The 22,180-nt window shown below is 40.8% G+C and overlaps 1 protein-coding gene across 3 annotated transcripts in view; it reads left to right on the top strand.

Annotated features, from left to right (window-relative positions):
* LOC145913139 (uncharacterized) overlaps positions 1 to 17,067 on the top strand; it is a 37,771-nt gene extending 20,704 nt beyond the window's left edge. For 2 of the 3 annotated variants that reach the window (XM_083000693.1, XM_083000691.1), the window contains 29 exons: positions 3,518 to 3,651; positions 4,087 to 4,187; positions 4,573 to 4,772; positions 5,086 to 5,166; positions 5,480 to 5,632; positions 6,442 to 6,574; positions 7,038 to 7,206; positions 7,545 to 7,726; positions 8,233 to 8,424; positions 8,621 to 8,731; positions 8,984 to 9,115; positions 9,199 to 9,278; positions 9,353 to 9,503; positions 9,691 to 9,815; positions 10,063 to 10,150; positions 10,383 to 10,505; positions 10,735 to 10,892; positions 11,079 to 11,217; positions 11,481 to 11,565; positions 11,779 to 11,923; positions 12,294 to 12,504; positions 12,803 to 12,906; positions 12,969 to 13,023; positions 13,445 to 13,582; positions 14,010 to 14,112; positions 14,430 to 14,633; positions 15,200 to 15,337; positions 15,619 to 15,734; positions 15,979 to 17,067. In XM_083000693.1, coding sequence (XP_082856819.1) covers positions 3,518 to 3,651; positions 4,087 to 4,187; positions 4,573 to 4,772; positions 5,086 to 5,166; positions 5,480 to 5,632; positions 6,442 to 6,574; positions 7,038 to 7,206; positions 7,545 to 7,726; positions 8,233 to 8,424; positions 8,621 to 8,731; positions 8,984 to 9,115; positions 9,199 to 9,278; positions 9,353 to 9,503; positions 9,691 to 9,815; positions 10,063 to 10,150; positions 10,383 to 10,505; positions 10,735 to 10,892; positions 11,079 to 11,217; positions 11,481 to 11,565; positions 11,779 to 11,923; positions 12,294 to 12,504; positions 12,803 to 12,906; positions 12,969 to 13,023; positions 13,445 to 13,582; positions 14,010 to 14,112; positions 14,430 to 14,633; positions 15,200 to 15,337; positions 15,619 to 15,734; positions 15,979 to 16,215 — 3,988 coding nt within the window. In that variant the 3' untranslated portion in view covers positions 16,216 to 17,067. The remainder of the gene's footprint in view (positions 1 to 3,517; positions 3,652 to 4,086; positions 4,188 to 4,572; positions 4,773 to 5,085; positions 5,167 to 5,479; positions 5,633 to 6,441; positions 6,575 to 7,037; positions 7,207 to 7,544; positions 7,727 to 8,232; positions 8,425 to 8,620; positions 8,732 to 8,983; positions 9,116 to 9,198; positions 9,279 to 9,352; positions 9,504 to 9,690; positions 9,816 to 10,062; positions 10,151 to 10,382; positions 10,506 to 10,734; positions 10,893 to 11,078; positions 11,218 to 11,480; positions 11,566 to 11,778; positions 11,924 to 12,293; positions 12,505 to 12,802; positions 12,907 to 12,968; positions 13,024 to 13,444; positions 13,583 to 14,009; positions 14,113 to 14,429; positions 14,634 to 15,199; positions 15,338 to 15,618; positions 15,735 to 15,978) is intronic. The other variant, XM_083000692.1, reaches the window with a different exon arrangement.
* The last annotated feature ends 5,113 nt before the right edge of the window (positions 17,068 to 22,180 follow it).

Genomic DNA, 22,180 nt, shown 5'->3' with positions numbered 1-22,180 from the left:
ATGATGCAAACCGGTGAATGGCATCCATTATGATGTGTGTTGAAAAATAGAGTTGTATTTTCCAAGGTATGGAGATTGAAAGTGTTTTGTTAGTTCTGGTCATGAAGATAAGATCTTTGTACACTCTGTGGCCTTGTGTGAAACAATGTACTTCACTTGAGTTTATAACATATTACATTCTGTTCATGTAAGATCAAGCTAAAAAAAATAATTAAGCACAAATGTTAGCAGACAAGTTGAACGTAAAGGGGCTGAGCTTATGACATTAACTCAACATACCCCGAAAAACGGCATTTTAAAGTAAGCAACTCTATGTAGGAAATGTGAAGTAAGCTTGTCCTACGTATAATCCTATTGCGCTGTGTTATTGATGCGATTTTTGCCTCTAAGTCGCCTCGCGGCAAACAACGTTTTTTTCACGGTGATATAAGAAAAAACGCACAGCAATTTGACTGTAAGACCTGAAACCGCTAAGTGCGCTGGAGTCTATTACTCATCGTTGTGTCGTCACAATCGTCGATGTTTGCTTAGCAGTTGGGCATCGGCAGTCGGAGATTGTACGATAAGATGCATTGTGGCTTCCTGTGATTGCGGAAAGAGGTCATGGTGATAGTGTCCTGATAATATCGCATGATTTTGATACAGTATCGCAATTTCCTTGCATGATTGTCCAAGTGCGGTCAGTGAACTATTAGTTTCTAAGGACTGAACAGTGCGAAAATATTGAAATGTATAAGAGCAATAAAAATTGTAATGGAATGTACAGAAACAGAGAGTCATGTACTTTAATGTGTATTTGTAGTTACTAATGAATATCGTTTGTTGTTTGGCCTTTAGCTGATAACGAACCTCTTTCGTGACATAAAATGCTTAGTGATTTGTCGGAAACTGATAATGATAATCGAAATTTAGTCAGAAATAACGATGAGGAATGACAATCTTGCTAGATTTCAAGTTTTGATGCGGTGCATTTGACACGGGCCCGAATCGAAATCACCAATCGACTCGCTCTTTCCTCGCCTAAAATGAAGCAAACTTCACCGAATTGTTTATTTTTTTGCCTTGGCGCAAGATCTAGAAATTTTGAACGAGGCAGCGCAAAAATGCGGCGTGCCTCTCCAACAATCTGTCATTCAGCGGCGTTTGAAGAAGGTTTTTTTTACTGTGGACCCTCTCGGAACAGGCAGACAGGTCTGGATCGTGTGCTGTCGGTTAGTGGGTGAATGATGTCCAGGCCTTTCAGTGGGCGGAATAGTTTACACAGCTTTATTGTCTCTGCAGCAACTGCACCGTCAGGCAGTTGTTTTTGTAACGATATTTGTGCAACATTGTGGTTATTTTACTTGTTACCTGAAACGCCTTGTGTCATGGTGAAAATGGCGCGTTGTTCGCGGTTTCAATTAAAACTTTACTTTTAGGTGGAAAGTGTATATTATAGCTCCTGCAGGATCCGTAGTGCTTTGTTGTTCCACTGGTATAACTTTCCAAACGCATTTTGTAAATGCTCAAATGTACTTAGTGGTGATAAAATGACTTGGGCACGCTTTTTGTGTAAACAAGTGGGCGTTTGTTTAACCGGGATAGTCTCCATCCCAATGCTCAGAAGTAGCACACACAAACATATGCATTTGACGCGCAAGACGTTTAGTACAAGAACTGTGGGCTATCGACATTCGTCCACACGCAGGCGATATGTCGACAGGTGACAAAATTAGGGGATTTCCCTCTCTCGGGAGGCGCAGCATGCGTCTGTTATTAGGACAGGTGCGCTATCGACGCCATCTTGAACAGGGTAAGAGCATCCCGACGCGCATTACCACATATTGCTCACTGCTTTGATGCGATAATTGGCGGCTTCGGAGCCTCGTTGCCGTGTTTGTGGTTTAATAAACGGCGTAGACGCGAACACCTTTTTGTATGCCATGAGTTTTAGTGTTTTAGCTCAGTTCCAATGTGTGTTGAGGATTTGGAGTTAATACGAAAGTTACTCAACATCGCTCAGTTTGTGAAGCTGCAGTTTATGTGTGATGTGTTATTTGGTAGGTTCAAGCAAACTCATTTTTTTAACACAGTTTCGGGTATCTTTTATATAGCTTTCCGTGTTTTTCTGTGTATGTTTTATGCTCGGACAAATTTTATTTGTTATAACATATTAGTACATAGACAATGCATAATGGAGGACTAGATTCTGCTGCATTTCCAGAACCGGTATCGTTTATATTTCTGTAAACATTTTTGCTCGTTCAGTACAGGGATCCCACTGTTAAAACAATATTTTGACTATACTCGAAACTAACTCATTGACAATAGCAATGTCAATTGCCACAGGGCCCAGACGCAGAAACATTGTTTTTGGACAGCTTATTACTTCGCCAATATCAGAAACAAGTTGTTGGCCACTCGTATGACTATTAGGTTCGGGTAGAAAAGGTGGTAATATAAGTTTAAGTATGATAAATGTGACTCGGCGAAGGGTGTCTGGTAATTTGCACTGTGTTAATGCGTCGACTTATCATCGAGTGATGATACTGTTGTCAGAAACCTATTGTGCGTTTCTGGTTATTAACTTTACAACGCGATTGAAATTAAGTTCGACTGCTGTTTGTTTCCGTGAATGAAGTCGTACAGTTATTGTTATTTCGAAAATCATAGTAGCATGTGCATATGACAAAGATATGAATCTTAAGACAGTGCAAGAATACGACTTAGTATCAGTGCATATTCAAGTATTCTGGCATGGATGAACGCTGAAATAATAAAGTTAGCCTTAGTGTGGCAGGTGTGTTATCCAGGAGCGATGTTTATTGCGGTTTTGCCCTTTTTTGTCCATCAGGCGCCCTTCATCACTCTACCTTTTTGTTGCGCTCATTCAGGGCACGGCGTGGGGTAAACTTAGGTTGTAAAACTGTTGAAACCTCATCAAGTATTTATCACTTTGGACGAGACAAGAGTCGAGCAGTCGACATGAATTATTAAGCCCCCAGCAAAAAGCCAGGTAAAACTCTGATTCAATCGCATTTTGCTTGAACTTGTGTTGCGCAAGGCGACTCTTTGCAGCTTGGTAACGTTATGGCCTTTGTGTAAGTAATCGTTCTCGGCTATTATATATATAAGGTGTTATTTAAGGAATAGTTGATTGTATCTCGTAGGAAATGTTTGGAAAAGTTTATGGTTTTGTGGTTGCGAGGTTTATAAACATGTGTGTGTGTTATGTGAAAAAGTAATAGGGATTCCGTAAATGGCATCATTAGTAATAGCTGTGTTTTAGGACCGCTTAACCACACTAGTTTATCGTCCTATTTTGATAATCTAATGAATGACCTTGAGGCGAGATTCTTGAAGGTCATATATATCCAATGCATGGCAAGATCATGGGAAGTCATACGAAAGGAAATTACCTCCTTAGTTGTTGTATGTACAAATCTATCGGCACCGTTTAATAAACAACAACATGGATCCTTGAACCTTCTTTCGTCGCATCAACTTCAACCTCACATGTTGCTTCTGTTCGTTACAGAACACAGCAAGCTGCTGCAGAATCTTCGGAAAGAGACGTTGACAGTCCTGAAGAAGAGAAAGTCCCTTCGTTTGCAGAGCGCTTGGCTTATTTCAATAAGGTCTGCTCCCGTAACCCACCGAGTCCTGTGAAAAGTAAGAATGAAATTTAGATATGGTTCGGTTGTGAAGTTAAGTCATGTAAGATAAAGGTCGTGTAGGATAACAATTAAAGATCGGAATGCTATTTATGTAACAATATTGAGATATTTCACTAATGGTGGTCAGCGAATGGTGTCAAGCGTTCAAGTTAAGCTTTGTTGCATTTAGATGGCTTCGATGTTTACGTTGATACTATTTTCCCATTGAGAGTATGGATAGGGATGAAGTTGTAGAAATAAATAAACAACGAATGTGAAACATAACAATAGATTTCTAATATGATGGGTTTTAATAATTGCCTGACAAAGTCACTGACGGTAAAATGAAAATTTGCAAAATACAAACGCTTGGTTAAAGTCGGGGGCATGGGATTAGTTCCGCAATAGACGGAAGCGCGAATCGTCGTATTTAAAGCACGGTTCATTGCAGAGACGAAGCGTAGTTCGTTGAAACGTTACAACACACAACCTGTGGACCTCGAACTCGTGTTGGAAGCGAGGAAGAAGTTACAAGGGGAAGAAGTTACAGATGTAAGTTGCCGTTATTTCAGATAAGGAGTTTTATTGCTGCCAATTTGATGAAATGTTTGCGGACGAAACCAAACGCAATTATAAATAAAGTACAAAAAGGTCAGTCTACCTTAGTAGAAAAGGTCAAGCTATTGCGGCACTCGATACGATAGCTGTGATCGCCAAGTAAGGGCCAGCGTTGCCGGGCGTTTCTTATGCCTTGTAATGCGAAGCATCAAACACTTCTACGTAGTTTTATACAGTTTATATTTGTTTGGTTTCGTGTTAAACTGGTCACTTACTAATGATAGGCCCATGTTTTCCTTCTAATTACACGAGCAGAGTTTGATTAATTCACATTCATGTCTGTACCCATCAATGCGCTAAATATATATTATTTTTGTAGTCAGTCGACTCAGCCCCGCCACCTAGCGTTCAAATTGAAGTACCACGTGACCGGGTGAGAAAAATCTCCGAGACTCTCGAATCCAAACAGGAAGAATCTCAGACTCCTCCGAAACCAACCAGGTTGTCACTGACGTCAACAAACGATAGTTCTGAGCGATCTGGAGACGAGAGCGACGGCCACAAAGCCGGAAAAATTAAGTAAGAACTGTGTTTATGTTCATCCAGATTAGTAGGTTGCCCAGGCACAATCCCTTTTTCAAGCTATGTATGATTAAAAAACCTTGGTTTAAAAAAAACTTATAGGAGCAAAAGATCAACCTTTTTTTGAATATTTACCAGAATTCCTGTTCCTACAACTACAGGTATCACCAGTATCGCTTTAAAGATGTTCCCCAAAATACGTCATTATGTACAAAATTTCCCGCTATTAAACATAAAATGCGAAAACGACAAAAATCATCAGTATTTGACATTCCTGATTTTAAATCTATATTTATATATTTTTTTTTAGATCAAAGTTTCTGAACAAACTCCCATCTCCGGAACCAACCAGACGTCGAAGTCCTGTCCGGGGCAAGCTTCCTTCAATTGGGTGAGAAGTCAGAAAATTCCCGATGTAGAAGTTGCTTTGTTAACAAACAATTGAGACCAATGTGATTGTGGCCATTCGCCAAATAGCTGTGGAAAGAACAATTGTTGATTATACATATTCTACCTAAAGTACATGTAAAAGCTACACGTACGTAGGGTAACGATAAGTTAATCCCACAATACATAATTTGTTGGCATTTAGGTAAACTTTTTTTATTAAATCGTTGTAATCGGGTAATCACTTGGTTCATATTGATATCGAAACGATGCAGTATAGGATGACTCATACCATGACAACCACATGTTGTGTTCAGGAGCAGATCGTCTGGAAGCATCAGAGATCGCTCCTCATCTCCACTTAGTTTTCGCTCTTCTAGTCCTCAACCTTCGGAAGAAGATCCCGCATCTGAGGATATGGGGAAGATAAGAGAGGCAGAAATTAAATCCACCGGATCTATTCGGGACAGGTAAATTCATTATATGTGAATAACAATGTAATAGGGAAACACCAAAGCACCATATGATATATAAAAAGAGCCGTAATAATCAATAAGAGCTGCAGACAGGTATGCACATTGTTTCGACCTGTAAGGTATAATCAGTGTCGCTGGTGACTGTGGCACTGACAAAGCACCACTTCAGCTTCTTCATTATGAAACCAGTCACCAGACATTACAGACTTGTTTAATAGTTACGGTGTGGGTCAAGCTCGTGCTGCAAAGCAAAGCGATGCCCGGTAAAAAACACACTAGAAGTTGACCACCGAGAGATAGTTTTGCGAAAATCGTGTCTTGACGTTTACCACTTTGACAAGATCGTATCGCGATTTTGTAATATCTCACGATAAAATCATTAATGTATTGTGGGTGACATTCGTTCCGGACTAACGACTTTTTGATGATGTTTTGCGGCTTAGCACAAGCACTTACCCCGCCCTTGCACCTGTACACATATGTTTGCTAAAGGTAATGACATGGGCATGGAAATTGCGTAAATTGGTTGACGGTCATGGAAAAATGCGAAAAAAAAACTTATTTCCGCAGTAGAATTATTCAACTGTGTAAGCTGCATACAGATGGCTACTGTTTCGACCTATAAGGTCTCATAGTCACCAAAGTAGAAGTCTTTGCTTGGCCGTTTGGTCGACAAAGTGATCTGATAGTCACCAGCTGCATTGATGAGACCTTAAGGTCGAAACAGTGGCCATATGTATGCGGCTTACACAATTCATATTATTGGCTCCACTTTGATTAATACAACTGTTCGTGATTCTTAGGATGAAACTCCTGCAAAAGAATCAGGAGGAGGATTGGAAAAAGAAGGTGATGAAAGATGAAAAGAAAGGTGGCATCAAATCTTCCCTCAGCGACCGAATGAACAAACTCCAAGAGAGCGAGGAGGGTTGGAAGGTATGGAATTAATCAAAACAGAAAAAATATATACTGTAGTGGATTTTTCGGTTATGTGACTTGTATCCAAGACTATTTCTGTTTCTTGGTTCAAACCAAGTTTTGAAACAAACTTGTAATATTTGCATTGCTTAACCAGTTATAAACAACTAAACCTATTACTACTGTAATTTACTGACAGGCATTTCGAAATGATTTTATCAGAATAATGTTTTTTTGTTCCACCATGTATAATCTTGTATAATAGAAAAATGCAACTTTGGTTACTTTGTATTTGTTCGCTTGGAAAGGAGCAACTAAAAATCACTGCTCTTTCTCCCAAAGCTGTGGTCAGTACCTTTCACGAACCGAACCGTTTAAGCATATTTATTGACCTTTTCGGAGATAAATTCGCTTACGAAGTAACGTTGTTCTATCAGTGCAACTGAAAGGAACCCCACACATAAAACGTGTTTTATTGCAGAAACAAAAAGAGAATCCGATTGTTAACGGGGGCCGTTCTTCAGCTGTCGGAGCATCGAATATAACAGACCGCCTCAACTCCATCATGGTTAATTCTGAGGGTTGGAAGAGTAGGAAAGGAAAACAAAACGATGCAAGCCAGTTCACTGTGCAATCCAAAATCAAGCGATGTAAGTAATTTAACACAAAAGTATAAATAATCGATACACATGCATTTTGTGATTATGTGCAAAATACCCGTGTTGAAAATTGCATTGTATCAATATGTAATAGTTCTTTGTATTCAAAACTTTTTTAAAAGATATTGTTTTGTTTGTGCCACCTGTACTACATGGGTTGAATATTTTTTGTGACTTAAACCTTTCAACAGTAAACAATACTGAAAAGAGTTATGCAGACTTTAAAATATTTTCTTCGAACTAATTTGACCCTCGTTAATCGCCTTTTACCCATCCCTGGACTAATATTTTACTAAACACTCAATCTCACATCAAAATTCACCCTGCAGCAAATCCGAATGTCGTCCCGATTCTACCGTCTCCGTCATTGAAGCGAAGAGTTCTCCCAGTTCCCGCCAAAGTTGATCCTGTCATCACTATTGACGACGTGACGTCAGGGGAACCGAGTCTCAACAAATTGTCAGATGTTCTGAGAATCGCACGCAAAGGTCTGGAGCCCGAAGTTGTCAAGGTATGGACAGGGAATATTTTGTTTTGGCCTGAACATAAGGATTTGGTGATAGAAGATATATTTCTCTTCTGTAGCAATAAAAATACTTTTTTTCACGAAATCCACCTATTCCAGCAACACTACTGAAGATGCTTATTAAAACTAAACATGTCTTAAAAAATTCAAAGCGTTTTGACACAAGATTCTACAATACTTTGAAACATTTCTTTTCCGTACAGCCGATAGTTTGATTTTAGGGCCCTTGAGTATATTGTGTATCTTAAGCTCCAAACTATGAATGTAGTAGAGGAAGAAACATGGCAGCAATAGATCATGACAAACAAAATTCACAATCACGTTTTTCTTCTCGATCTTTTGTAGCTTATTGATAATTTGTGCGCCTGTGGACATGGATATAAATTAACTAGCAATTTTTATGGGTTGGAAACTAGCAGTGTTTACTAACGTCACACCTTATATAACAGCTATAGCAGATATAACCGCTACTGATATTCGTATATTCACAGACGGTTGAGGAATCCACAACCGAAATACCTGACTTGGTGAACGAAGACTTCGAAATCTTTTACTCATCTTCCAGTATTCAAATTGAGGAAGAAATGCGTGTGACTGAAAACGGTGTTGAAAACGGGAGTGCTGACTCGGACGGGGAACAGCCAGATATGATGTCATGGTTGGTGGATGAAGAGCATCACGTGGTAAGTGTATATACTTCCTCTAGTTGTTACTCCATTCAAGCTTTAATGCTTTTTTTACTTTTTTGTACTTTTCCAGTGTTATAATGTAAAATATTTCACATTTTCCTGACTAGTCAAAACAACTAACAAATATTGGTGTCCTTCATTGCATTGTTAGCCTGCTAAATGTTTATCGTACCTACAACACATTTAACAGGAATATTTATCCCAACTCGGGCACCTGAAAAGAAGCGTACAACGCGGTTCGCGAAATAGGGGATCCACCAGAAATCCTTTGAAAGCACTTGCAGCTCGTGAGGATATCAAGGTTTGTTCTGGAAACAAATGTTCAATATATTATTTTAAGCAAAGTTTTGTGGTAAATGCTACACATGTACAGTCGCATGACTTAGCTGCTGGGTATTATTTTCCGTCACCTTTCAGTACGTCAAGACACTTTTAAACTGGTTTGAATGTTTCATGACTAATTTGCGATGGCAGTAAACTGGTTTATTTGGGATTTATTTTACTCTAAATGGATTATTCTTGTTTTACTAAATAAATTACTGAACGGTTTCAGCAATCTTACACCCAACAAAGATCAAACATCACCAAACTAGAACAACAGAGATTGGCGACAATTCACGGACACGGAGCCAATTTTACATCGGCAGCTTTGGCTGGCCTGGCACACAGAGCTGACTTCAGCAAGGTAAGGAAAAATATACCTTCTGTTAAGTTAGATGTATACTACTGGATCGAATTGACTTAACAATAACCTCGTTTTCATTGCAGGTGAGCTTAAGAAGCACAAAAACCACTTCCGCTTTCTCAGCTAGCGACTACAAGCCATGGAAAAACAAAATGCTTCTCAGGTACAAATTTGCTTCCTTTTTTTCATCTACAATACAAATCTAACCGACCTGGGTGTGATTACCGACTTGCGCAGGGTTAAAGGTCGCCGACGTGTCCAGACGCGATTGGTTGAGCCGTGCGCTGCGTCACTGAACAGCGGGGATGCGTTCTTGCTTATTCTGCCCGACAAAATGTTTGGTTGGTATGGGGAGTTTAGCAACGTCATCGAGCGAGCTAAAGTGGCGGTGAGAGATGCTGTTATACTTGAAAACCCCTCTATAGAGAATTGAGTAATACTTTAAAATTAAGTGTTCTTGATAAAGGTTTTAATTTTGACGATTTTCTTGCAAACAATGCCCAGTTATGGCTACGACAGCACTACGTTAAATGTAAATTATCTTAAATCGTTGTAATGTAGCCATGTTTGTACAGGAAATATCTGACTACATCATACACCAAGGAGACATGGGAAGCAAAGCAAGTTCTCTAAACGTTATCGACGAAACGGCTTCGTCTAAAATTGCCTCTCGGGAGTTCTGGCAACTGATCGGCGGAAAGTAAGTTTCCTTGTTGTTTAACAATCTTCCCTTCACTAACAACTTACGATTTCTATGTTTCCTTCATGGGTTTTTATCGTATTGATCTATCGCTTGTGATTTCTATCCTATATATAAAATACCACCGCGACGTTCGAAACATTCTTGCACTGATTTTGAGAAATGAACATGAATGATCAGTTAAAATAGGTACTCATAGGTGCGAGGAAATTTGGTTTACTCATTTCACAGAAACCTTGTTTTGAAGGGGAGAATATGATCCGTCAGGTGGCGATGAAGAGGACGAAACGTACGAAATCAACACTGAGGCAGCAATTAAAACGTACAAAATGGTGGTAAGCATTCACCTTGTGTCGATAAAAGATTACAATAACGTAGAAATGCTTATATGCTTTTCTGCATGTATTTTGGTACAATGCGGTTCTTGACGTATCTGACCTATGAAAATGAATAGAAACACTTTGTAAAACGTACTCGTATTCAATTTACTACTGATGCTTCCAAGCATATTATCAATATAAAAAGGATCTTCTGGCAATAATTTTATTATGCTCGTATTTATTGTAGGATGCCAAGCTTGTCCCCGTTCAAGAAGCCTGGGGCAAACTCCCTACAATGGGAATGCTTGAGACGACAGGAACGTATGTTTTCGACTTTGGTGCGGAAATGTATACTTGGCAAGGCAAAGAGGTTCGTGAAAATAAGTTCAGTTACAGAGCAGTTCATAATAATAAACATTATTGCAAGTGATTTTTTGTCTGAATTGGGTTAAAATGTCTGCTTCGTTATATTGGCTGTTTTTAGTTACTTGATTGAAGATTGAATGTTTTTGTTGAAGCTTAACACCTGTGGTTTGACCATATCAACGGTGGTTTGGTCAACATTGTGTGGCCTTAGCTTACTACTTGTCTTTATGCAGGTTTCTTTTGATGATCGACAACTGGCAGTTAAGCTTGCTAAAGCTCTTTGGGATCAAGGATACGATTACACCGATATTGGGTTTTGCCCATTTGCTCCGTTAAGCCAACTTTCAACCTCGCTACAAGGCCCCAGGCCCGAATGGGGTCTGTTCGCCAGGTAAAGTTTAATTTTTTTCATAAAAAGTAACAACGAAAAATGCCCGCCTTGTAGAGTCGCCAGTTTATCCATGGAAGATTAAGATAATCATTAAATGAAAATGTGTTATGTACCTTTCCCATGATTTGTTTGTAAGCAAATCGAATGCAATGCTAGGATTTCAAAACTGATTCGATTTCTATGCAGAGTAAACGAAAATCTGGAAACAGCTCTGATGCAAGAAAAGTTTGAAGACTGGTCCAACATTCAACGCGAAGTCGGGGAACGCGAAAAGGTGCTTAAGGAGACATCTAGAGGGGAAGTTACAAGCGAAATGGTCACCAAGGTGAGGCGCAAGACGATAGATTTTCAAACCCGAGATTAGCATAGGTGTTATGACGCTCTATGCGAAAACAAAGAAGAAAACCTGATTAAAATCGGTAACCAGAACAACTTTGGTTCGAAACATGATGTGGCAACGTATAAGTTGTCAATGTTTGCATTGCGTCTTTGCTGCATCACATATTTCAAGTTTATTGATTACCATATATAACCCTATAGGGTTGTCCTCTTTAAAAAAAACGAAATAGAACATTCTGTTTTGTTCAGACAAACATTCGACCCGAGATGACGAAATGCGATGTGAAAATGATGGTGGAGATGAAAACAAAACCCCTACCTGTTGTGCTGGAAGGTATTTCCTTCTTTTGTAGATGCATCATGTTACATTCATATATGTCTTACACAAATGGATTGGCAAGTTGCACTGAAGAGACCTTATTAGGTTGAAAAAGTGCCACTGTCTACAGCTCATTATAAAAACAAATGCATTACTTTGCTTAACACACTCCTCGTGTAAAATCACGCATTTTCTGGTGTTGGTCAATAAAATGTTGTATTTCAAAAGGTTTTAACTTATGGCGTGGTTATGGAGAGATGTACGACGAAGACGGGCGAGGTTTAGAAGTCGTCTCAAGTTCTGTCTTCTGTTGGAAAGCGACCGATAAGAATATCGAACAAATCGATGAAAACGATTTCGGAGTTTTCCACAGGTACAACAATATGTAACGTATATGGTTTCAGAAATCCCAGGCCATTATTAGGTATTTTCGGGATAGCCCATGACCGTTCACGCCTAGAAATGTTTATTGTTAAAAATTATTTTATTATACTCCTGTAGACGCATAGTACTTCTTTTAATTCGATGCATACAGTTACCTGGACATTTTTTAAACATACATTCTGATTATCAAACGTTTCTTTGATTGGAGTACTGAATGTTTCCTGTTGATGAGATTGCCACTGTGTTGTCGGCTCACGTATTAGTGTTGACTATTTACCTTCGTAAACAAATGGGAGCCCATTCAATTGCAACATTATATGTAGTTTACTTTTTAAAACCTCAAGTTATCTGCGTTTCAGGGGCGACACGTACGTCGTTAGATGGCGCTACGCAGTTTCTAGTACTGGCAAGTGGTCGGCCGAAGAAGGCGAGAAAAACGAAGGAAAAAAGGAGCCGATCGGTCGAGAGAGAACCGCGTATTTCTTGTGGGCCGGACGAGACTCGACTGTTAATGAAAAAGGAGCGTCAGCCCTCATGGCAACCGAGATAGACAAGGAAATGGGAAGCCAGGTTTGTTCACGACATTTTTTCAAGGTTACCAAGTATCGCCTAATTATTTGAGGTGATAAAGTATCGAGAAATTATTTGAGCTGATAATGTGTTTAAACCCCAGCACTCGAAACAACATTATCAGGATCATCGTTTTTTGTTTAGGTTTTTACCCTTGGTGTTACAAGTTCTCACGTAAAAGTAATGCGTATCCGCCAAATGAGTTTAAAAATAGTTTTCAGTGAGTGTCAAACCCGACCAATAGAAACAACATACGTATTCACTTACATTGTTTCTCACTGGTTGCTGCACTTGGCAGGTGATTGTGACCGAAGGGAAGGAACCACCTGCTTTGACGCAATGCTTCAAAGGTTCGATGGTGACCGTTGACGGCAAGCAGGGCCAGAGGAGTGGATACTACAGGTTTGCATGGCTTGGTTTGTGTTTTGGGCACTTTGACACTCATACTACTTGTTTTCATACAGCTGGAAGTTGTTCGCTGTGCGTGGAAACTCGACGGACGAAGCATCGTTGCATCAGGTAATTTTTTTATTACAGTTTGCAGTTGTAAAATAAATTTAAGCTTCATTTTAAATCGGTCACATACGCAGTGGTGGGCGTTTATGGCCTTTGAATCGTTCACAAACGAAACTCCTGGTTATTTTTCTCATAGAGTTTGGCTACATTTAAGAATTAAGAATAAAAAACCGGTTGTTAAACATTGCAACCTTGCTAATATATATATATATTTGCTAATATTCATAGTTTGTGATACAACCCCTTCTTTAAATTGTTAAATGTCCCTGAATATAAGTATTGCATTTAGTGACTATTGCATACATTTTCTCATGGTTAAATATTATGGTAACTCATATACTGCCCCTAATGTTTTAGTTAATTGAATTCTGAAAGGCTCTTAAGGTTAGTTCATTTAAGCAACAATCCACTTTTTAATCTTTAGGTTCCATGCGAATGTCAATCCCTTCGTTCGCGATCGTCATTGGTTGCTCTAAACGCACGTCAAGCGAAGGTCGTAGTATGGCACGGTTGTGCATCTTCTGAACACTCACGAAATATCGCAGAAACTGCTGCTACGAAAGTACGTATATGCAGTAAACAATGATGCGGGTTATTTACTGCTACGTACAAAATGTTTTTGAAGAGTGTGTGGTGGTTTAGGTATTGTAGTAATCATGTGATGTAATCTTGTGAGAGATGGTTGACTTTCTGGCTAATCCTGTTCCCCATTTGATCACGTTTTAATGTCGTCAGTCGTACAGAATCCACAATATCATTTGAAACCGATTGCTTTTGAATACCTAGCAGTTTTGCGACCGTACGGCAAAGTAACCAAAATCTCTTAAACCACAATTCACTCATCTAAAAAAATTGATTTTATTCGCAAATAACACGCTTGACGTGTCTCCGCCATAAGTAGTGGAATCATTATGTCATGCTTTATTTTCACAGGGAACACCTTGAAATTTTTTACAGATTTTCAAACTCGTTCTTTGCAAATTTTTCAGATCCAGGAAAACAAACGTGCGTGTCTTGGTTTTCGATCCAGCTGCAAATCAGTTGATTTGAGCGTTTGCGAAGAAGGATCTGAAACTGAAGACTTCACCGAAGGTAAACTTTCGACTGGCTGAGCAGTGTTGTTTGTGAAGTGATTGCTTTGATCAATTTTGTGACCTGTTTACACACTTACACAGCGTTTAGTCTGTCTGTAAACTGTACCAAATAGTTCGCTTTGGAACTACAACAATTAACCACCTATTTTAAACGTCGTACCGTCTTATTTTGAACAAACTTACGTAGCACGTTCGTAAAACTATATTCGACTGATCATTGCGTTGGTAATTGCAAAATCATTTCCAGTTATTCTATTTGAATTTTACGTTTATGCCTAAATGTGAAACATTCAAGGAAAACTTTATGTTTTGTAGCCTTGTTACGAATTCGCCGCAACAAGTACGTCAGTCTGCTTGAAGTCGAAGTGCCAAAGATTTCCCATCCACGTGCGTGGAATCTGCTGCCCTCTGGCGACCAGTTTGTGGCCCAGGAGTTTCCGCCGGTCGCAAAGGCGATGGGTGAATTTTCCGAGCCTTATCCATTGGTTTACGAACAGTTGCAAGATCCCACCCGACCAGGTAAACATAAACCTGGCTAGAAATTGGTTTGGGGTTGTTCTTTTGATTGACAACTGAGATGTTTCCAGAAAATTATTGTATTATAACCAGTGCTGCTTTGCTGGCCCAGGTTATATTTGTGAAAGTATCCTGAAAATACACATATATTGCGCTTTCCAAGAAAAAGGTTAAAAACACTAAAGAAAAGTGACAATATTATCAATATTTTTTGGGAGTCCAGCCAGTAAAAGATTAGTTTCCAATGTGTGGATCGTTCAGCCTCTTATCCCAGAATCTACATCATAAAGTTATTTAGGTGACCTGGATTTCTAGTTGGCGTTAAGGCATTTGTGCCTTGCTTTCCCAATGGTTAATTCGATACTGATTGTAGTTTTGCGTAAATGAACTGCCAAAACGCGCCAATGTCATTTAAAGGACATCATTTTTGAGATGTACTGTGAGAACTTTTGCGTATATCACCCGCACACATTGCATCAACACTAGTGTTTACACAAAAACGTACCGAGGACCTTTATATTTTGACAGTGGTGTGTTGAAAAGCACCTTCATTATTTCATCTATTTCAGCCTTCGTGATAGTCGATGGTTTCGATGGCGTCTTTCTTTGGATGAGTTTAATTCCAGATGACGTCAAAGGATCAGCCAAACGTCAGCTCGACATTACGAAGCGGCTTGCAATGGAAACTGCCATTGACTTTTGCAAAGGTTTGTTTCTCCTCCTGTTGAACAGGGTCAAGTTTACTGTTGGTTTTTAATAATTTGTCAGAGGGATATTAAGATTTTAAGACGAAGTAAACGATTGTCGCTACTGAAAGTTTCGTAGATTAAACAAGAAAGTATTCCATTTTTTATTGTTCTAATATGGCATTGCTCCATTAGGGTACGTATAGGCTATTGAACACACCCTAAGTATTTAAAAAATAAAATTATTCGTAAGTTGTGAATCGATTTGTCATCTGGGAGTTTAATATTGTTGTTACTTACAGAACACAGGCCGGATTGTGACGCAATCCTGATCCACGAAAACCACGAACCTCTACCATTTACAAATTCCTTTCCATATTGGAGAGTTTCTGATGACAAAATATCTATCGAGCAAAGGGTGAGAGCAAAACGGAATGGATTAGTGTTTTGAATTATATGCGTTCATGCTTGCTATCACACGACACATTATACAGCAATTTTTATTCACCTGCTGTTTAATTGATGCATGCGTATGTACTATAAATGGAATTTTTTAAAGCCTATCATCTTGAATCCATCCACGTTTCACTGATTTATCAAAGTAACACGGTGTTTAAAATCCAAACTTTAATTTACGTTTTGTTTTGTTCAAACATTCTTAGAGGGTCAATAAGCCCGTGCCTGTCAAGGACATCCTGAAGACAGTTTCGCGTCTGACATACAGCCTCGAAGAACTTCGGGCCACCGATAATTTACCTGAGGGAGTCGACCCCAACCACCTTGAGACCTACCTCTCAGTCAAGGACTTTGCCGAGCTTTTCGACATGGACAAAGAAGAATTTTATAAGCTGCCTTCTTGGAAGCAACAAAATCTGCGAAAGGAAAAGAATCTTTTCTAGTTTGGAACGCATTTATGTGGCGGCGTTAATGATTTTGCATTTGCGCTGTGGTGTATAATTGCAGGCATTTCTGATATTTTTGCAAAGTCAGTAATCGCCGCAATTTATTGCCAACCCCCTACCTTGTTTTGCCAATTGGAGTTACCGAACGTTGGACCGGATCACTGCCCACCGATTTTCGCTTCATAATCCATTGAATCATACAGATATGGTTAGATTGCTATACATTGCCTTCCTTCTTATACTTTTCTTATAATTTATATGTATCGAATTTTGCAATGTTTGTATTTTGTTCTTTCGCTGGGAATTGACTGTAAGATTCTCTATGGTGAAGTCTGTTCCTGGAATTTAAGGTGGCGGTTTCCATAATTAACCAAACACTCAAGCGCTGCGAGTACTGATAAATTAAACTGTTATTTTGGTAAGTTAGTTAAATCTATTTGATCACATCACCTATTCTATGTATGGTCAAAGAACACGTGTTCTGTCTGCAAGTCAAGGGTGATTAGCCACTGAAATGTCGAGTAGCCTTTCTTCTTCGTGTGTGTGCACTGTTAAAAGTATGAGCACTGGTTGTGTATGATCTCCACTCTAATCCTTGAATAAGGGTCTTTGCACTTTTCAATGTAAACCAATGCGTATGAAACCACTACATGTGCCCCGTATCTTCTGTTTTTGTCGTTCAAAGATGGAAAATCAACTGTTTCGTTCCAGCGTACGATAGCTTGTACACTGTGTGGTATTTCACTTTCCAGCTATCTTTGTGGTTTGTGTTTCTGATGAGCGTTTGTAAATATGCGTTGTCGATCTATAATGAAGTACTCCGTATCGCCATAAATCCATTATCAAGTCCTCAAAGAGTGGCAATAGAGTTTTTACGTCAAAAAATTACTCAGCAGCAGTTGTTAATAATATTATCATGTGAGAAACACATAATAGAATAACATTAAACCAGATTAAATTTTTCGATTATGACCCCTTTCCGTTTTTCCCGATTTGGGCCAAAACAAAAATGACCGGTTCCAGGTCGAATTGACCGGAATATTCCGGTTTCAAACCGGTTGGGGCCGGTTTCAGCAGCCTCTCGAACCTTCAAACCGGTTTAAACCGGAATTGGAGACGTGAAATTTTCTGTCGATTTTCGAAAAAACACCAAGGCTAACCCCTTTCCGTTTTTCCGGATTTGGGCAAAAACAAAAATGACCGGTTCCAGGTCGAATTGACCGGAATATTCCGGTTTCAAACCGGTTGGGGCCGGTTTCAGCAGCCTCTCGAACCTCCAAACCGGTTTAAATCGGAATTGGAGACGTGAAATTTACTGTCGATTTTCGAAAAAACACCAAGGCTAACCCCTTTTCGTTTTTCCGGATTTTTGCCAAAACAAAAATGACAGGTTCCAGGTCGAATTGACCGGAATATTCCGGTTTCAAACCGGTTGGGGCCGGTTTCACCAGCCTCTCGAACCTCAAAATGACCGGTTCCAGGTCGAATTGACCGGAATATTCCGGTTTCAAACCGGTTTGGGCCGATTTCAGCAGCCTCTCGAACCTCCAAACCGGTTCAAACCGGAATTGGAGACGTGAAATTTTCTGTCGATTTTCGAAAAAACACCAAGGCTAACCCCTTTCCGTTTTTCCGGATTTTGCCAAAACAAAAATGACCGGTTCCAGGTCGAATTGACCGGAATATTCCGGTTTCAAACCGATTTGGGCCGGTTTCAGCAGCCTCTCGAACCTCCAAACCGGTTTAAACCGGAATTGGAGACGTGAAATTTTCTGTCGATTTTCGAAAAAACACCAAGGCTAACCCCTTTCCGTTTTTCCGGATTTTTGCCAAAACAAAAATGACAGGTTCCAGGTCGAATTGACCGGAATATTCCGGTTTCAAACCGGTTGGGGCCGGTTTCACCAGCCTCTCGAACCTCAAAATGACCGGTTCCAGGTCGAATTGACCGGAATATTCCGGTTTCAAACCGGTTTGGGCCGATTTCAGCAGCCTCTCGAACCTCCAAACCGGTTTAAACCGAAATTGGAGACGTGAAATTTTCTGTCGATTTTCGAAAAAACACCAAGGCTAACCCCTTTCCGTTTTTCCGGATTTTTGCCAAAACAAAAATGACCGGTTCCAGGTCGAATTGACCGGAATATTCCGGTTTCAAACCGGTTGGGGCCGGTTTCAGCAGCCTCTCGAACCTCCAAACCGGTTTAAACCGGAATTGGAGACGTGAAATTTTCTGTCGATTTTCCAAAAAAACACCAAGGCTAACCCCTTTCCGTTTTTCCGGATTTGGGCCAAAACAAAAATGACCGGTTCCAGGTCGAATTGACCGGAATATTCCGGTTTCAAACCGGTTGGGGCCGGTTTCAGCAGCCCCTCGAACCTCCAAACCGGTTTAAACCGGAATTGGAGACGTGAAATTTTCTGTCGATTTTCGAAAAAACACCAAGGCTAACCCCTTTCCGTTTTTCCGGATTTTGGCCAAAACAAAAATGACAGGTTCCAGGTCGAATTGACCGGAATATTCCGGTTTCAAACCGGTTGGGGCCGGTTTCACCAGCCTCTCGAACCTCCAAACCGGTTTAAACCGGAATTGGAGACGTGAAATTTTCTGTCGATTTTCGAAAAAACACCAAGGCTAACCCCTTTCCGTTTTTCCGGATTTGGGCCAAAACAAAAATGACCGGTTCCAGGTCGAATTGACCGGAATATTCCGGTTTCAAACCGGTTGGGGCCGGTTTCAGCAGCCTCTCGAACCTCCAAACCGGTTTAAACCGGAATTGGAGACGTGAAATTTTCTGTCGATTTTCGAAAAAACACCAAGGCTAACCCCTTTCCGTTTTTCCGGATTTTGGACAAAACAAAAATGACCGGTTCCAGGTCGAATTGACCGGAATATTCCGGTTTCAAACCGGTTGGGGCCGGTTTCAGCAGCCTCTCGAACCTCCAAACCGGTTTAAACCGGAATTGGAGACGTGAAATTTTCTGTCGATTTTCGAAAAAACACCAAGGCCTTTCCGTTTTTCCGGATTTTTGCCAAAACAAAAATGACCGGTTCCAGGTCGAATTGACCGGAATATTCCGGTTTCAAACCGGTTGGGGCCGGTTTCAGCAGCCTCTCGAACCTCCAAACCGGTTTAAACCGGAATTGGAGACGTGAAATTTTCTGTCGATTTTCGAAAAAACACCAAGGCTAACCCCTTTCCGTTTTTCCGGATTTGGGCCAAAACAAAAATGACCGGTTCCAGGTCGAATTGACCGGAATATTCCGGTTTCAAACCGGTTGGGGCCGGTTTCAGCAGCCTCTCGAACCTCCAAACCGGTTTAAACCGGAATTGGAGACGTGAAATTTTCTGTCGATTTTCGAAAAAACACCAAGGCTAACCCCTTTCCGTTTTTCCGGATTTTTGCCAAAACAAAAATGACCGGTTCCAGGTCGAATTGACCGGAATATTCCGGTTTCAAACCGGTTGGGGCCGGTTTCAGCAGCCTCTCGAACCTCCAAACCGGTTTAAACCGGAATTGGAGACGTGAAATTTTCTGTCGATTTTCGAAAAAACACCAAGGCTAACCCCTTTCCGTTTTTCCGGATTCTTGCCAAAACAAAAATGACCGGTTCCAGGTCGAATTGACCGGAATATTCCGGTTTCAAACCGGTTTGGGCCGGTTTCAGCAGCCTCTCGAACCTCCAAACCGGTTTAAACCGGAATTGGAGACGTGAAATTTTCTGTCGATTTTCGAAAAAACACCAAGGCTAACCCCTTTCCGTTTTTCCGGATTTGGGCCAAAACAAAAATGACCGGTTCCAGGTCGAATTGACCGGAATATTCCGGTTTCAAACCGGTTGGGGCCGGTTTCAGCAGCCTCTCGAACCTCCAAACCGGTTTAAACCGGAATTGGAGACGTGAAATTTTCTGTCGATTTTCGAAAAAACACCAAGGCTAACCCCTTTCCGTTTTTCCGGATTTGGGCCAAAACAAAAATGACCGGTTCCAGGTCGAATTGACCGGAATATTCCGGTTTCAAACCGGTTGGGGCCGGTTTCAGCAGCCTCTCGAACCTCCAAACCGGTTTAAACCGGAATTGGAGACGTGAAATTTTCTGTCGATTTTCGAAAAAACACCAAGGCTAACCGGATTTGGGCCAAAACAAAAATGACCGGTTCCAGGTCGAATTGACCGGAATATTCCGGTTTCAAACCGGTTGGGGCCGGTTTAAGCAGCCTCTCGAACCTCCAAACCGGTTTAAACCGGAATTGGAGACGTGAAATTTTCTGTCGATTTTCGAAAAAACACCAAGGCTAACCCCTTTCCGTTTTTCCGGATTTTGGACAAAACAAAAATGACCGGTTCCAGGTCGAATTGACCGGAATATTCCGGTTTCAAACCGGTTGGGGCCGGTTTCAGCAGCCTCTCGAACCTCCAAACCGGTTTAAACCGGAATTGGAGACGTGAAATTTTCTGTCGATTTTCGAAAAAACACCAAGGCTAACCCCTTTCCGTTTTTCCGGATTTTTGCCAAAACAAAAATGACCGGTTCCAGGTCGAATTGACCGGAATATTCCGGTTTCAAACCGGTTGGGGCCGGTTTCAGCAGCCTCTCGAACCTCCAAACCGGTTTAAACCGGAATTGGAGACGTGAAATTTTCTGTCGATTTTCGAAAAAACACCAAGGCTAACCCCTTTCCGTTTTTCCGGATTTTGGACAAAACAAAAATGACCGGTTCCAGGTCGAATTGACCGGAATATTCCGGTTTCAAACCGGTTGGGGCCGGTTTCAGCAGCCTCTCGAACCTCCAAACCGGTTTAAACCGGAATTGGAGACGTGAAATTTTCTGTCGATTTTCGAAAAAACACCAAGGCTAACCCCTTTCCGTTTTTCCGGATTTGGGCCAAAACAAAAATGACCGGTTCCAGGTCGAATTGACCGGAATATTCCGGTTTCAAACCGGTTGGGGCCGGTTTCAGCAGCCTCTCGAACCTCCAAACCGGTTTAAACCGGAATTGGAGACGTGAAATTTTCTGTCGATTTTCGAAAAAACACCAAGGCTAACCCCTTTCCGTTTTTCCGGATTTTTGCCAAAACAAAAATGACCGGTTCCAGGTCGAATTGACCGGAATATTCCGGTTTCAAACCGGTTTGGGCCGATTTCAGCAGCCTCTCGAACCTCCAAACCGGTTTAAACCGAAATTGGAGACGTGAAATTTTCTGTCGATTTTCGAAAAAACACCAAGGCTAACCCCTTTCCGTTTTTCCGGATTTTTGCCAAAAAAAAATGACCGGTTCCAGGTCGAATTGACCGGAATATTCCGGTTTCAAACCGGTTGGGGCCGGTTTCAGCAGCCTCTCGAACCTCCAAACCGGTTTAAACCGGAATTGGAGACGTGAAATTTTCTGTCGATTTTCGAAAAAACACCAAGGCTAACCCCTTTCCGTTTTTCCGGATTTTTGCCAAAACAAAAATGACCGGTTCCAGGTCGAATTGACCGGAATATTCCGGTTTCAAACCGGTTGGGGCCGGTTTCAGCAGCCTCTCGAACCTCCAAACCGGTTTAAACCGGAATTGGAGACGTGAAATTTTCTGTCGATTTTCGAAAAAACACCAAGGCTAACTCTTTTCCGTTTTTCCGGATTTGGGCCAAAACAAAAATGACAGGTTCCAGGTCGAATTGACCGGAATATTCCGGTTTCAAACCGGTTTGGGCCGGTTTCAGCAGCCTCTCGAACCTCCAAACCGGTTTAAACCGGAATTGGAGACGTGAAATTTTCCGTCGATATTCGAAAAAACACCATCCCCTTTCCGTTTTTCCGGATTTTTGCCAAAACAAAAATGACCGGTTCCAGGTCGAATTGACCGGAATATTCCGGTTTCAAACCGGTTGGGGCCGGTTTCAGCAGCCTCTCGAACCTCCAAACCGGTTTAAACCGGAATTATTCTAGTAGTTGTACGAACGTCCAAAACAAAATT

The sequence above is a fragment of the Ascidia mentula genome, chromosome 9 (genome assembly GCF_947561715.1).
Source record: "Ascidia mentula chromosome 9, kaAscMent1.1, whole genome shotgun sequence".
NCBI lineage: Eukaryota > Metazoa > Chordata > Ascidiacea > Phlebobranchia > Ascidiidae > Ascidia > Ascidia mentula.
Note: the sequence above shows the minus strand (reverse complement) of the source record. Positions and strands in the feature narration are given on the sequence as shown.